This window comes from Drosophila montana, unplaced genomic scaffold, assembly GCF_035044405.1.
Source record: "Drosophila montana isolate Dmon_TW-CO22-7 unplaced genomic scaffold, ASM3504440v1 contig_2192_1, whole genome shotgun sequence".
Classification (NCBI taxonomy): domain Eukaryota; kingdom Metazoa; phylum Arthropoda; class Insecta; order Diptera; family Drosophilidae; genus Drosophila; species Drosophila montana.
Window position 1 is genome coordinate 369118 of NW_026997087.1, and position 14321 is coordinate 383438.

The 14321-nt window shown below is 39.6% G+C and overlaps 1 protein-coding gene and 1 long non-coding RNA gene across 2 annotated transcripts; both read right to left on the reverse strand.

Moving 5' to 3' along the window:
- Positions 1-8217: 8217 nt before the first annotated feature.
- On the reverse strand, positions 8218-8683 carry LOC135427700 (uncharacterized). The gene is made up of 2 exons (XR_010436115.1): positions 8641-8683; positions 8218-8588 (listed from the first exon to the last, which is right to left on the reverse strand). It is a non-coding gene; the product is annotated as an uncharacterized LOC135427700 (long non-coding RNA).
- Positions 8684-10660: 1977 nt separating this feature from the next.
- Positions 10661-11687, reverse strand: LOC135427670 (uncharacterized). Its single transcript, XM_064681244.1, has 2 exons — positions 11094-11687; positions 10661-11027 (listed from the first exon to the last, which is right to left on the reverse strand). Exons 1-2 carry the CDS (start codon positions 11664-11666, stop codon positions 10773-10775), a joined length of 828 nt encoding a protein of 275 aa, XP_064537314.1. The 5' UTR covers positions 11667-11687; the 3' UTR covers positions 10661-10772.
- Between the last annotated feature and the right edge of the window lie 2634 nt (positions 11688-14321).

Genomic DNA, 14321 nt, shown 5'->3' on the forward strand with positions numbered 1-14321 from the left:
GAAGAAGAAGAAGCAGATTGTAGGGGGCAAGTGCTAGCTTTGCATATGTCACAGAGCGTGTGTGTCTGTGTGTGTGTGTGTGTGTGTGTGTGTGTGTGTGTGTGTGAGTCCTTTGTCCTGACACTTGACGTAGATAACTTTAGAGAGCGAGTGCTCAGCATGTCTTAGGTGCACACAATCTGAAGGTATACAGAGCGAGAGAGAGGGAGCGAGAGAGTAGCAAAAGCTCGACATCCAATAAAGATTACCAACGATTGTTAAACACAAATTGCGCTTGATGATGAGTTATGTATGGGCCAGGACATGCCTCTACGTATTTCTCTGCTTATACCTTGCCTTATTTTTTTTTTGTTATATTAAGCTGCTGCTCCGGCTGCTACTCCAGTTGGCAGTTACGAGTGCTGCAAATCAGCTTTGCCGCTCGACATGCTCTGAAGCCATAAGGTATGCTTCAATATTTGTCATCCCAATGTTTGCCCTGTGTGTGTGTGGTAAAGTTGTAAAGTTGTTTGTAACAAAGTTGTGAAATGAATTTTGAGTGGAGCCGCATTATCAGCAAATGAAATTTAAAACGTTACGCCTGCCGTTTCACTTGGTCTCAGTTCCCTTTTTTTTTTTTTTTTTGGTTTTGTTCCTAGGGGATAGATTTATCCTGACAACAAAAAGGAGAGAAAAAAAGCACTGTATAAATATGGGTTTTCATGCTTGCAGAAGCCAGTAAATTGAATATGCAGTTTTGTTTGTTCATTTTCTTCAGTTTTTTTTTATATTTTTATCTGTGTCCCTTTGTGTCGGTTATTTATCACAAATCTGAAATTTCCATTTTCACAATTGAATGATTCCTTCAGCTTATTTGCCCATTAGACCTGACTGCATGCAAATTTCTTACTCCCCGTCGCCAGCCGTGTTCATTTGCCAGTTGCTGTGTCAACTTTGTTGCGCTCAATTTCGCCACAATAAAAGCTTGCAACAGAATCGAAAAAATAAAGGAAATGCCGGAGCCTGGAAGTTTGTTTTCCTTTATGTATCTTTTGGCTTTTCACTAACTGACTAGTCCAAATGGGCAAATAGATTTTCGTTGGGCACATATTTGCATTTGGCTTGAGGAAATGAAGCTGTGCAGCAGCATTCATAAAATCTAATGAATGACTGAAATGTAGAAAACACTGAAAAGACAATATTTGTGGATATAACATTGCTGCTGCATATATAATAGTTTGTATAACACCTGAATCTTTGATTATGCATCACTTTTATTTAAATGCCACATGGCAAATATTGACTTAAAAATATGGTCATGCTGTGTTTGTTACAGTTTGTATAACAGTCATTTTTACTACTGCGCCATGCACATTGCCAGGTGACAGGTGGAATAACAATTTTGAACAGTTGGTTTGAGCTTTAAAATGTATCATAAAACTTGACTATAAAGCTTCACTTAAAGTATGGTTGTACTGCACTTCTAAGAGTTTGTATAACAATTGTATAACACATTGCTAAATAGGCAAGTATAACTTTTGTATAACACATTGTTAAATAGGCCACGTATAACAGCTTTATAAGTCAGTTGGTATAACAATTTTGAACATAATATATCGTTGAGTCATAAGCTTCATGTTTGTATAACAGTTGGTATGAGCTATACAATTTATTATAGAACTTGAATAAACTTTCTATCAGTTTGTATAACAGTTATATAACACATTGCTCAATACGCCACTTATAACAGCTTTATACGTCAGTTGGTATAACAATTTTAAGCAGATTATATAATTGAGCCATATGCTGCATGGTCGTATAACAGTTGGTTTGCATAGTAGTTGTATAACACATTGCTTAATAAGCCACCTATAACAGCTTTATATTTCAGTTGGTATAACAATTTGGCTCCGTGCTCGTATAAAAGTAGGTTTGTGTTTTATTTTTTAATTTTTAGTTTTCCAGCGCTCTTTGATCTTTATGCCACGTTTCAAATACTTGTATAACAGTGAAAGCTTTTCATATTGGATTATTTTTTATGCCACACGCTTTTTACTGTCGCCGTCGCCTTTGTGGGCCTTAAAATGTACATTTTTAATGCTGCCCCCAAACCATGATCGGCCTTTGTGTAGTTTTTCGTTTCCTCTTTTTTTGTTGCCACCTGCCACTACCGCTACCTCCTGGGGCAACTGTAGTGTCCATTATATTGATTAAATTATGTTTACGTTTCTGTCCATGCATATGTCTTGTCAATCGTAAAACCAATACCCTTAATGCATCTCCCACACACACATACACACACACACACACACATATACACACACACACGCACACTCGGAAAACGAGACTCGAAATGCGTATTAAATTCCAAAAGCAAAATCACGTACTTAAAAGCAATAAGCATTTTTATACAGCCACGCGCAGCGGCCCGTCTGACAAAAGTTGTCCCAAAAATATCACAAATACGCATTGCCCCACACACACATTTCTATTAAAACGCAAATTTCAACAGATTAACACACAGCGCGACAGAGATGGGTATATAGTATGTATATAGGTTAAAGGCCAAACACGAGAAATAAAAACACGCAGAAGCGACCATCTCCAGCTCGCAGACTATCAAATACTCTTGACTTGAAAGTGATTTATACACACGCTTCATTTCCGATATCCATATATCATATGTCATTTTATATATAAATATATTATATTTCCGTCTTCCATCAGGGCTGTCCAAAAATATAAAAAATATAATATATAGAAAAAAGTTGTAGTGGACGAACTAAACAAATGTATATAAGTAAATATTCAAAACTGCAGCTGAGTTTGAACCGGCGACCTCTCGCCTATAGTCCGACATTCACCTAACACTTATAAATCTGCCTTGTTGTTTATGTTTCAATCAGGACAAACTCTTTTAATACATCGTTTGATGGCTTCGCAGACGGCGTTACACATTTCGCGAATAAGTTATGATGCCCTCGGTAAGGGCATAAAAAGAAGACAGCGCGTGTCATTTGCCGTGTAACAATTTGAAACTTTTTTTTTATGCAGCTGCCGGAGTTGAAGCTGAAGTCAAAGTTCGCTGCGGCTGCGTTGCTTTAAGAACACGTTAAACTTTTTACGACTTTCGTAGATGAGAGCTTCAAGTCGAACATATGCCAAGGCGTGCTGCGAGCTGGTCCAGTTCTCAAAATTTAATCGACGTCTAATGAAATGCCCGGTTTTGGTAACGGCAAAAGCAGCTGTTGCTAATTAAGCTGCACATTTGGTCCCGACACGGCGCCGTCTTTTGGGCATAAGTTAAGAAGTCATCAAAATTCACTGATTGAAAAATGTTGCGAGGCGCCACATGGAATGAGGGACGGTACGGACCGAGTCGGAGGGGTGGGGTAAGCTGCCAGCGCTGAGACTGAGAGAGACTGAGGCTGGCCACATAAAAACTGAAAACTCAAGAAGCTCATTGCATATTTATGGCTGGGTGCCGCATAGGTTTTGGGGCCTTTTTAAATATTTAAATGCCTTGTTAAAACAAAAACATGCAACAAAATGTGGCAAGACGCAGCTGCCATAAATAAACAACAGCCGTCAATGGCATACCTTGGGAGATTCGCTCGAAAACTGTTGTGGGCGGTGGGTGTGTGTGCGTGGGTGTGTGTGTGTGGGTGTGGGTGTGGATAATATATACTATATGGAGATGGGGCCTTAAACTCTCTCTAAATCATTTAATAATCAAAAATCAGCTTTTTGAATTGGCAAGAAATGCATTGCGGAAATTCAAAGTGCAGCACTTGCAACGCCTTAAACTGGGCTCAGGCATACATATAAATATCTATATTTGTATATATATCAAAATGTGTGTGTAGTGAGCTCTTGTAGCACTTTTATTTAACTAGGCTAAGCGGCTTTTGCATAGACAAACTTTGCCAAGCCAAAATCCGCTTGACTTTTTGCCCAAGACTTTATAGCTACGCTTTTGTATGCGTGCCAGCGCGCGTGTGCCTGCGTGTGTGTGTGCCTGTGTGTTTCTGCGTGTGCGTGTGTGTGTGTGTGTCTGTGTCTGTGTTTGTTTCTATTTCAGCCACGCATAAAATCAGCACTTGCTGAATATATATTCCAGCTAAACTGCTCAAGTTTAAAACGCAAGTTATGCAATTTGTCTCTACAATAGAAGTTTTATGTGGCAGTCGAAACGTTTTGGTAGCCATTAAATTTAAGTGAGACAAGGCTACGGATCGTATAACAGTTTTGAATTGAGGTATAAAAGTTTCCAGAAAATGATGTGGTCAGTTGCTATTTCAACCAATGCAAATTATCTAAACTGTTTGCAACTTGTCTGGCTATACATTTTATACTGCTAAAGTAATGTTATTGTGCCCATAAAATATATAAGTGGGACAATGTTGCTGACAGCCAAACACTTATGTATTTTGTATAACAGCTTGTATAACATTTTGATAGCAGCAGATGTGTCTGTCAGAATGTCAGTGTTTTGTAAGCAGTTGATAGCTTGTTTGAAGTATTTACAAAATGTGGCTGTAGAAAAGTTTTAGAGACAGCCTTTGCTGGCGAATAATGCTTAAATTAAACGGCAGTATAACAGATTGGTTCCAGTTTAACTGCTTGTCAAACCCCATATATAACACTTTTTGGCAGTAGCCTTGGCTACTTCTATTTAAGCAATGCATAAGATAAACATTTGCTTGTAGAAATATTTTTGTAGCTATACAATTTTTGTATAACAATTTGTATGACACTTTATTTAGTATGAGCATGTATCTGCTTGCCTTAAATACCTTGTATAGCAATTAAATGTGGTCATATACCTATGAAGTAGCCTTTGTTTCCGAAGAAGGTACTTGTTAAACTGCAGTATAACAGTCTGGTTTCGGTATAACAGTTATAAAACTTTTTGGCGGTAGCCTTGCCTGCTTCTATATAAGCAATGTATAAGATAAGCATTTGCTTGTAAAAATGTTTTTATAGCTATAAAATATATGTATAAAAATTTGTATGACACTTTTTTTAGTATGAGCATGTATGGCAGTCGAACTGTATTTGTGGCCATAAAATTTAACACGTAGCCTTTGTCTTAAATTTATTGACAGTATAACAGTTTGAATTCAGTTTAACTGCTTGTTAAGCTCCTTATGTAGTAGCCTTCATCTATTGAAGCTATGCAGAATATAAGCATTTGCTTGCATGTCTTGAATTTATACATTATAACAGTCTTTTGTATCCAAAATTGCGATAGACGTGACGTGATAGACAGCTTTCAAAACACAGACAAAAAAAAAACACAGGCCAACAGGCAAATGTGTTAATTCTCAATTCGGTATGCCACAACAATCAAAACAGGCCACAAGAGACTAGGCATATTATATTGTAATATGCATGCATGTATAAATTTACGAATATATACAACTATCTATATATATATATACATATATATAAATATATCTATATATTCATGTGGTACACGGTGATTGGTGCAGATCTTTTGTATGATGTTTTTTTTTTTTGTGTAATTTATTTGACAGCTTGACAATTTAAAAACGAGAAAAAATGCGAGTGAGAAAAAAAACGACAACGAGAAAAGCGAGGATAAAAGCGTGTGAAAATGAAAGCGACCATGGGGCATACAAAAGAACGTGCAGCGATGATGGCAACAGTGGCATTTGCACACACACACTCACCCACACACACCCACACACACGGACAGAAAAATATACTAACCGGAGGCTGCTCGGACCTGCCGCTAGGCGCTAATGTTGAATTAAACGAACGCTGACAGCGACATAAACAAAAGGCGACCGCTGGGGCATTCGCAAAGGTCGCCCACGAAACAAGCGCTGGATTTATATGCCACACATGTGTGAATGTGTATGAATGTGTGCGTGTGTGTGTGTGCACTCGTACATATGCATATGCACATATGTGTGCGCATATTTATGATAAATTGCGGCTGTTAGAAAACGTGTCGCTGACATTTTGGCGCCTGCAAAAACGAATTCCGAGCGTGAGAAAAAGCGCCAACAAAAAAGAGAAATATTATAAAAAATATACACACACACACATATATATATATATATATATATGCACACATACATAAAGCATATGCGTAACTCTCGACGCCAAACGTTTATATGACATTTTAATAACCCAACAAACTGGCATTATTATTGAACAATGAAAATGACTTTGCAATGTGATTTTCGTTTGCATTTTAAAAATGTTAAATATTTTTTGAGGAAATTCTATAAGTGAAAAGCCGTTTACTGTCAAACCGCAAAAGTAAGCTGGCATTTCAGCTTATTGGCAAACGCGAGACAAAAGGAAAAATAAAAAAAGGCATTAAATATATATTCCTATATATATATATATACATTGAAGACTTTTGGTTAAGCTTTATTGTCTGCGCCATTTGTCGGTTGCGTTCAACCTGTTAGCTGAACCCAGAGTATTGTCTAGATTTTGCTGCCCAAGTGCCGCAAAGTGTGGCACTACTGTCTCTACGTGAGTGTATGTGCATGTGAGTGTGCGTGTGTGTGTGTGTGCGTGTAAGAGTACTACTGCTGCAAATGTAGCCGTAAAAGCGCTTTTACGTAATGCGACGCTGTAGCTGCTGCGGCTCCCAAATGAATTTCATTTCGTTCCGTACGTGTGTCTCTTAGCCTTGAAGTTGAATTTAAATGCCCAAGTCAGAACTTGTTTAAGCCAAAGCTACATGCAAGCAAACCAAATCGCATGGATTAGGCAAAACGCACAAGTTGTTGAGTTCCTTAAAATGAAATCGCCCAGCTTTGGTGATGAGAAGTTTGCAATCTACAAAGTAGTTGACGCTAAGGCAAATAAGTGAAAAAAAGTTAAGAGGGCCATATAACAGGTGTGACGACATATTTCAAAGTAGTATGACAGTAATAGTATAACAGTCACTGTATCAGTAGGTATAACTGTTAGGTAGCGGTTGGGATAACAGTCGATCTTTCAGTATAACAGACTTAGTAGAACATTACATAAAACTGTACACTAGCTATTATAACAGTACGTTGCGGGCCAGTAAGGTTAGTATAACACTTGTATTACACAAAGTATATTTTGGTTATACAGCCTTACTAGTAAACGTTTAGCAACAAAAATTATTTTTCGTATAACAGTTTCGTCAAGATATTCTTTTATCGGAAAGGGTGTCACAGATAGTATAAAAGAAAGATAAGACTAACTTGCGACAGCTCGTCTAAAACTTCAATCATTATATAACAATATGTAACTGCAGCATTTTACAATACACAGTATAACAGTATTCCACTTTGTAAAATTCGAGCAGCCTTGTAGTATTTTATTATATATGTACGACACATGGTAACGTTTAGTATGCTAGTATAACACTTGCTAAGTCCATAGGTATGCTTCAATTTTGTTGTAATACTATGCGTATAACAGTATAACACTAAGTAAAAAGCGCTGTATGTTACCCTCTCTGCAGTCTGTTGGTATAGAATATAAATTTGTATAACATTCCTTAAGAAGTCGTGGCTTAATTTAAGCTGTTGAAAATCGAGAACAGATGGAAACAAAACTTCTTTAGTGTTTCGCTCTTTTCTCCATTTCTATGTTCTCAAATTTCGTCTTGAGCAACATTTTGAGAACATGGGCAAATAGTTGTACTTATAGTTGCCCAACTTAATGTTTGCCGAAAGTTTTGTCAGCTCTCAATTTCAATTCTTGTGGCTTGTTTTTACTGGCGTTTGCCAAATTAATTATACACACACTCTCGAACTTTACGACTATTTGATTACTCTTATCTGCACTGCCAGCAGCAGCAGCAGCAGGTAAATAGATTTAAATACTCAACCGGGGACCTGCCTATAGAGGTTACCCAGCAGGTTGGTTTTGGTGGGGGGAGAGAGGATAATTTTATTGTGCGGGGTCGGCTTTGCAGCTGCTGCGGCTTTGCATTGTCTCGCACTTGCGCAATTCAGCGAGTATTTAGTTTGCTTTACTTATGCAAATGCGAAATGTTGCTATGTGCATTAACCGTTAAACAGAAGCACACACTCACACACGCACACACACATGCGGGCGGGCTGCACCATTTTAATTAAACACATTTGCATACGTATACGCAATGTTGTTGCTCATACGCCACGTGTCACGCCCGCGCACTGTGCGCCTCCTAATCCACCTCGCTGACGTCGAGGCAGATTTGCATTTGCATATTTCTTGTTGAGCAAACCGTTTGTCATTCTATTTTATTTATTTTTTTTCGCCTTCTTCTTGCATTTTTTCTGTCCCCTTTACAACAATTTTTTAATACAACTTGCGAAAATTGCGTTCTGTTTAGAATTTTTGTTGTTTTGTTAGTGCTGTTGTTTGTTTTGCGGTGGCCTGCATTTTAATACATTTTCTTAGCTTTTTTGGCTGCTCCTCTGCTTTCATTTAGAAAATTACATGGCTGCACTTTTATGACAAGTCCTTTTTGCATTCGTTCTGCGCAAAAGGGCGCGCACTTCTTCAAGCAGTTCTGTGGCCAGCGCCGGCTCCCAAGGAATAAGTAGGATATTTGGCCAAGATGTGGTCTCAGCTCTGAATAATCCTGTTAGGAAGTGCTGTGTAATTTTATATTTAAGAAAAAAACAACAAGCGTGTTAAAAAGCATACAAAACTGCAAGAAGCATTGATTTATTCTGGTTAGCAGTGTTGTATAATAACAGTTGTTAAATTTAGTATGCAAAATAATATAAGGTGGGGCAAAAAAAAACTCATCTGTCTGTATTATTTAAACTGGCATAAATGGTATATTTTTTAAAGTTTCACAACACTGCAACAAGTGTCATAAAATCAAACAATTTAAATAGTTTTACAACACTGCAATGAATAACATCTCTATATATAAAACTGTTTAATCGGCCTGAAACTCATTTTCAAAAATCTTTGTTCATGGATTGGCTTCTAGATTAATTTGGCATCTAAGTCAGGCAACATTATTTTTGGTCGAAATTCATGTGAAAATTAAAACCCTCAAATATCCTATATAGACAAAGATCAAAATTTCCCATCCCCATAACTCGGTCAAATCTCCTCATCATATTTTATACGTAGCACGGGCAAGGCTGTGGTATTCGGGCTAGTTTTAATATATTTGACTCAAAGCTAACCCTGCTAAGCTTTATCGTTGACTGCTTTAAGCCGCAGCTCTGCCCATTTGCTGTTGCATTGTTTTTATTGCTGCTGCTGTTGTTTTTTATTTAAATGTTTATTTGTGTATCACGCTGTCAACTGCATTTACGCTTGGTCAATAAATCGCTGCCGATTTTTAATTAAGGCAACGCAATCCGGACAAGCTTACAAGCCACGTCAGTTGGATAAACAAAAGCAGTCGAGCATGGTCAGTACGGCAGGAAGGCAGCAGGCGCCATTCGCCAGTTGCCATTCGCTCATCGCCAGTTGGCGGTTTCCTGCAGCAGGACGAGCGCTCCTTCAACGGGTGCACTCGCATGAAGATGGCGGCGCTTATGCAAATGGGTTTTAAGTCAAGAGCGAAGGTCAACGCTGGCTTCTGCTCCGCTGCGCTGGTTGTTAAATGCATGCCCAATGCAACGCCTGTGCCGAAAAACTCATTAACGGCTGTGTTGGGCCTCTTAACCCGCCCACTTGGCCGCTGACTTGTGCCTCATGCTGTTGCATTTAACACGCCACATTGCCGCTCTTGCTGTTGTCTTCCATTTCCCTTTTAAGTCCACGGAAAAAGTGAGAAAAAAGTCCAAAAGTAGATAGCTGGGGGTGTGTGTGTGTGGCGTGTGTAAGGTAAATCCGCTTAAGCACTGAGTGCTACAACTCGAGACTTTTCAATAATTTACGCAAAAGAAAGCGAAACGAAACAAAGTGAAACATAATGAAGAAACAGACAACGAATCAAAGGCCGCTCAAGTGCTCATCATGAGCCAGGTGCTGGGCATAAAAAGCGATTGGCTGTTGGTGCGATAAGGGCAGTTACAAATAATTACAAGTTGCTCGACTAAGCGATATCCTACGCACACACAAGACAATAGTTAGAGGTGTGCATATTCCAAATCGGAAGAGTACATTTAAAAAGTTGCTTTTCCAATTTGGGGATGACTGGAGATGTTATATTAAATTGTATTTTATTTTAAAGTGTATGACATGGAAAAATATACCAAATTTGATTACTTTAGAAATAGAATATCGATTCTTATCGATTTCGCAGAAGCAAGTTATCGATGCCTTGAAATTAACCAGGTCTGCGAGAAACTAGAGTTTTCTTACGCTTTAGAGAAGTGAAGCTCGTTATCGTAATGTGAAGTTAACAGACGGAAAACACATGCCAAATTCGATAACTCTAGCAATTTGATATCGATTCTTATCGATCTCGCAGAAGCGAAGCAATTTATCGATGCTGTAAAATTAACCAAGTCTGCGAGAAACTTGTTTTCGTACGCTTTAGAGAAGTGAAGTTCGTCATCGGGCCTATAATGCCCCTTCTGCCTATTATACCCTCTGCTTTTTAGCCATTTTTAATGACTACAGGGTACAACAAAAAGCTAGAGCCAAGTATTTGTATAGTTACTTCGTTGGCGGCAGTGGGTGGGTCGGGGGCCCCGTACGTAATTGTATGTAAATGTCTTAGCAGACCTTCAGACAAAAAAAAAAAGAAGGCAAATGGGCGACTTTGGCTCGTAATGCTTGAGGAGTTTTTATTAATCCAGCTTCAGTTGAGCCATTGAAGCACGTGTCCGAGCTCTTTGGTATTTGATGAAGTGCTGCACTGGCAGCTAGAGGCGAGCGTCTAGGGACCACTTTCCGGCGCCGAGACGCGCCATTAGCAAATATCCGGCCACTTTTAAAATCAGTGAACTTATCATGGACACACTAATCGTTAGATCATCCCAGCCGAGCATGAAGGACCAGTTCACCATGCAACAGTCGTGCCAAATCAGAGTCAGGACCGTCAGGCTGGCCGCCAGCTGGCAGTAGAAGCCGAGCAGCACGCAGATGCCGCAGACCATGGCAAAGCGATCATTGATTACCTATATAAAGTGAAAACGATTTGGGATTAAACAGATATATGCCCCCGGGCTGTTGGCAGGACGCACATTCTCAGTTTCGCGGCACCACAGCGCATAGATGCCGCACATGCAGACGCGTGCCACTAGCAGCAGGCGTTGCACGTTGCGCTGTTGCCTCAGCCCCCCCTCGAACGTAACACGTTCGCGCTTACGCAGCGCCAGCAGCAGCAGCAATGTGCCCACGTCCACGAAATCGTGCAGGGCCTGATTCAAGCTCCACATGGTGAAAAAGAAACAATGCAGCGTGTGGTGCAGCAGCAACAAGGAGACGGCCACAGTTTCGCTCTTGTGGCACGCAATCAGTCCAGCGCCGCTTAAAATTACAAGAATATCGAACACAACGTAAATGCCGCCCACCAATACCGAGCTGTCGATAATAACGGCCATTGCGGTAGCTTCAATGCGCAGTCGAAAAGTGGATTGAACCGCACCCTCTAAATAACTAAATATTATAAAGATCGGCATCATCTCTGGTATCCATTTTTGCAATTTCTTCCGTCCACGCATGGCTACGTTTCCGGTCAATGCTACAAACTTGCTTGCCACCATTTTGGAATACTTTTCAGAAAGTTTGCATCTTTTTTTTCCTTTTTTTTTCATTAGTTGCAAGTCGAGACGTGTTCAGTTTTTTAGAAATATTTTAACTGAAAACTTGAAATTACTTTTTCTACCTTTACAACACTTACAAGGCTATGTTGACCAGGGCTGCAAGCACAAACGAATTGGTGGGCAATTCGCACATTGATTTATCTAATACCATGCAACTATTTAAAAAATGTGGTATAATGTGTCTACTGCATTTGTGCAGGGGTGTGTAACAGGCAAGAGGGTACATCTCCAACCTCCAACCAGCATCTCCCAAGAACAATGTATTTTTTTTTTTTTGGCTGTGTGCTTATTTTTATATAATATAGTTCATATAATTGCACGCGAAATATTACTTTTGTGTTCCATTTGTTCATTTACGTTCTTTTTTCTAATCATTTATGCCGTTGCATCTGATTTTTGAATTTCATTTAGCTCTTTCCAATACTGAGTGCAGTTCAACCTGAGCAAGTAGCCATCTTTTTCGCATATATTGCAATTCTTATCGTTACTTAATCCTAACGATAGGTAAATCGATAAATTTGCAGGCGCGAAATTGGTATTTTTTCAGTTATGTTTTCATGGTCTATTCATAAAATATGTTTATACATCCACATTTGTTCAAGTATCAAAAGTAGCGGGTGCATGTTGGATATGGCTATAAAATATACAATTACAAATATTACTTTAGACTATATTGCCGTTCCCAATGCACTTGACCCTGCCTTGGAACCGGGACCCGGGTCTGGGTCTCTCGTGTATTGGGTTGCTCAAGATCCTAGTTCTCTTTGTTGAGATAATTGAGCTCAGAGGTCATCTTCGTCATTTGCCTGTGCAATGACTTTATATACTTGGCAAATACCTTGCTTACGTCGACTACGCGAAACTTGTTGCCGTTGTTCACGACATTATCCATTATCCGGGCGCCACAATTACTGCCGCCCGCCAGTTGGGCAGATTTCGCGACATGGCCACCTGGTACCTCAAATTATAGCAGGGTATATCAAAGCCCTGCAGCTGCATCCTTGTGCAGTTTCATGGTGAGCACATGATTCAGGCCCGCGACGGACAGCATGCTGGCCACCAGCTTAGCCGTGATGGACAGCAGCCAGGACTTTGGCTCGTCCTGCCATGATCAGCAGCTCCATGAGCATATCGTTGACCGGCTCACAGTTGCAGTCTGCACTATGTAAACGTGGGCGCCGCGCACCGATTCGCGCAGTTCGAAACTCGTCTCCTTGCACCTTGATCTGACCCAGAGCCAAACGCTCCGCCACCAGGCTGGCAAATAGCGGATGCGAGGAGCCAGACACCACAACATCGCGATTCATCGCTCTCACATGCACACGTATTGGAATTTTAATTCCCTTTTGGGATTTCGGGCTTCAAGTGTCGGCATGCCGGAGAGCTCAAACTCCACGCCTGCTTATCGCCCTCTCGTATTAGCTAATGCGTGTGTGTGTCAGTGTGTGTGTGTGTGTGTGTGTCAGTGTGTGTGGGGGTGTGTGTGTATTGCTGCCTGAGGCGCTCACTGCAATTAGACATAATTAGACGACTGCTCACTGCCGACTGCTGACTGCTGCTGCTGACTCCTTTGTCAATGCAGTTAATGTTACTAATACGCACTGTCGGCCAGCAAACGCTGCAGGCGTCAATTATGAATATTGGATGACATTTTGACTAGTCCTTGGGCACGGATTTCAGCTTAAAAGCCGCAGATGGGCGATAATAATGCTTAATTTAACTTTAGTCGCCCTAATTAATCTATGACTAATCAACTATCTAGTATCAAAGGCTAAAAGAGAGCTGCAGTAATGCAAAAAATAAATATATTTATTGAGAGTGAACAAACAAACAAATATAAGCACGTTATATCATTACGTTTTTATTAAGTTTATCTATTAAATATTAAATTTGTTAACACAATATGGAAAAATATAGAAGCCTGAAATCTAGGTTAGGCATTTACCAAAAATTGTACTTGTCGAAATTTTTGTAATTTTTGAGAGGATTTTTGACAGCTAAGTGAAGAACTGCAAATCTTATTTAATATATTATTTAAATACATATATTGTTTAATATAGCTGCCTTTTCTAGCTTTAAACCCGACAATCCATTCAAGATTATAAATTTTGAAATAAAAATTGTTGTCGAAAATGAGTGCAAAGAATATTTTCGTAGAAAGTGACTAATATTCCAATTATCCAATTCCATTATTCAAAATTGAGAAAGTCAGCGTAGTTTTGCCAAAAGTTAATGAGAGTGCAACAAAGCCAAGGTCCAACTAGGCATTCTGCTGTAAGTTGGTTTATTTTAATTAAGTTTAATTTCTTGGAATATTTCTGTTTTTTCGCTCAATATTTTCAATATTTACGCAAGCTTTATAAGTTTAACGAGCGCGTGGGCTGCGCAATTTATGAACTGTTTAAATTTGTTTTGATAGAGACCTCCGGTGTTGACTGTTAAGTTGAGCTGAGCAAACGACGCGGTATCCATTATAACGCCGCCGATGACTTTTAGCTTCCGTTAAGCGTTTTGCAATTTATCTGCTTACACAGCAAAAATTAATGCCACAAGTGTCGCGGCGAGCCGAGATGGCCCCAGATGGGCGACGCGCGATAGATGTGGAGCACAAGCTGATGGGGTTTAGTTGACATTACCTTTTTTTTT